At 39.8% G+C, this 2,403-nt stretch overlaps 1 protein-coding gene across 1 annotated transcript; it reads left to right on the forward strand.

Annotated features, from left to right (window-relative positions):
* The first annotated feature begins 1,296 nt into the window (after positions 1-1,296).
* Positions 1,297-1,887, forward strand: LOC147693606 (odorant receptor 131-2-like). The gene has a single exon (XM_086936061.1). The coding sequence runs from the start codon at positions 1,297-1,299 to the stop codon at positions 1,885-1,887; it is 591 nt and encodes a 196-aa protein (XP_086792187.1).
* Positions 1,888-2,403: the final 516 nt, after the last annotated feature.

The raw sequence follows: 2,403 nt of genomic DNA on the forward strand, positions 1-2,403 counted from the left end.
TTAGTTAACATGGGCTTGGAAATTCTCTGGGAAAACCCCTTAGCTGTACCCTTCCCTCCTAAGGAGGCTCTATAACAAAAATACGGGGACACGATCATCGATAACACCTATAGAATTGTGGATAGGGCCTCTCTCACTGACTGCTTTATGGATATTAAACCATTTCCTTGCCTGGCGCAGTATTGGGACATTATAACAAAACCTCATGATCGGAAACTATATTTCTAGTTCAGGGTAGGTTCACTGCCAATGAAGTCTACACTGCGAGGTTGGCTACAGATAGAGACAGAATTTGCCCTGCGTGCAAGACCCAGACGGAGGTCCACTTGCTATTTATTTGTCCTGCATACGATGGCCTGCGTTGATCATGGCTGACACCAATCTCTAGGACATTGGGCACCAGCCTGAGTGAAGTTGCACAAAGAATATTGTGCACAAACACATCAGCCTCCATCGCTATTGCAGTGGCAAAATTCCTTAGATGGTCCTGGGCTATCAGATTGAAGGCACTTGCAGCACAATGAAGGGCTATCTGTCAACTCTAACAGGACAAGATTACTATCCAAGAAAGCATTCTATTTACTGTGATTTTACTATGAATTCTGGCATTTAATGTTTTGTATTGAATGTATTGATTGTATGTAATTTTAAAATGTCTTACCTTTTTATGACACCGCTGGTATCTGAAGTACCAATCCACGGTTCATATTTATGTATATTTATTATGTTCTTATGGAGTTTGTACTGATTTATGTATTGTGCTTTTAAGACTTGTTGGTGAATAAAGCTTGTTGGATTGGATATCACTCCGACACCATTAGTGACTCTTCTCATGTGATACTTAGTTGCACAGAACCTTTATGATATACAAATCTAATACTTTTTTCGTTTACATTTCTCAGGAATCTATAAACCAGCGAAGCATATTCCCCACTGAAAATAAACATGGAGATGTCTGAACTTCTCTTTCGTAATATAACCCAGAGCCCCCCCTTCATTGAAATCCCTGTTGTCTTGTGGACAACACTAACCATCATACTTTCTCTCTTGTTGAGTGTTTTCCTTTTTTTTGTTGTCCTGTTGCTGCACGCCTTCTTCACCATTGCCCACATGAGGGAACAACTACGATATATCCTCTTCACTTACATTCTTGTCAATAACACCATCAACTTTCTCACTACTGTTGTTTTGTTTTATTTCGGCCTATTTTCATGCAAGATACCAATAGGTGGTTGCTGCTTTGTTGTTGTAATGGCATCTTCTACTTTCTATAATACTCCCAGTGGCTTGGCGGCCATGTCTATAGAGCGCTATATAGCAATCTGTTTCCCACTAAGATACTCGCTGATCTGCCGGGCTGAGAGCTCCTGGATGGTTCTCCTGCTAGTTTCAGGCATCGGAATCTTCCTAGCCTTGATTGATATTTTGATCCTGAGCTCCTACGTGGACTACAGTTTTTTCCTTAAAACAGAATGGTGCTTGCGTGAGACTGTCTTCATAGCTCCCAACCAGAGAATGCTGCGCTATTCAACTGATGCTTTCAACTTTTTTGTGGTTGCTTTGATCATTCTGTACACTTACCTTAAAATTATATGGGAGGCCAAGAAGATTGATGGGGACAAATCTTCATCTTCGAAGGCCAGCAAGACGGTGATGCTCCATGCCATTCAACTGTTGCTGAGCTTAACCTCTTTCACTGCTGCTCTTTCTGAAAGTCTCATAGAAAGGCAAGTTTTCCACATCAGGCTTTTCAATTATTTTTGGTTCATGGTGTTCCCAATTTTTTTGATCCCTTTGATTTATGGAGTACGGGATGAGGCTTTCAGAAATCATATTAAAATGTTTTTCAAATGTCCTCATCAGGGAAGCAACTCCGGAGGCCGTTAATGACAATGCTGAATATTCTCACCATCATCTTCATTTTGTTATAATGGTGGTGATAATTCGGCTAGTGGATTCTTCAGCTGAGGAGACTTTTTCAAAGCAAGATTTTCAATTTATGCTTCAAAGTCGACTCATCTCGCTGGTGCAGATCAGGGTTTTGTATGTGGTAGCTGGATTAGTATTTAGCTTCTATCCGTTGAAGGCAATTACATTTTAGGATATTCCTGGACACATTTCAAATTATTAAAAGGTAATTTGCTGATGAGCATGTACAGTACTCCACTGCCTTTCTGCTGGATTTTCGCTATGTAAATATCACAAGCATGCAAACGTACATACATGAATAACTTGATGACAGATGCATTTGGTGGAGTTCCTATTGTGAGACACAGAGGAATCATGCTATAAAATGGATGCAAATTAACATATCATACTAAGAAACTGAAGTTATTTCAGAAAATGTAATAATAATTGTAAGACATGCCGAATATGGGAAACTTGCCAAGTGGATAGTTTTAT

Source organism: Lissotriton vulgaris, chromosome 8, assembly GCF_964263255.1.
Source record: "Lissotriton vulgaris chromosome 8, aLisVul1.2, whole genome shotgun sequence".
Classification (NCBI taxonomy): Eukaryota; Metazoa; Chordata; class Amphibia; order Caudata; family Salamandridae; genus Lissotriton; species Lissotriton vulgaris.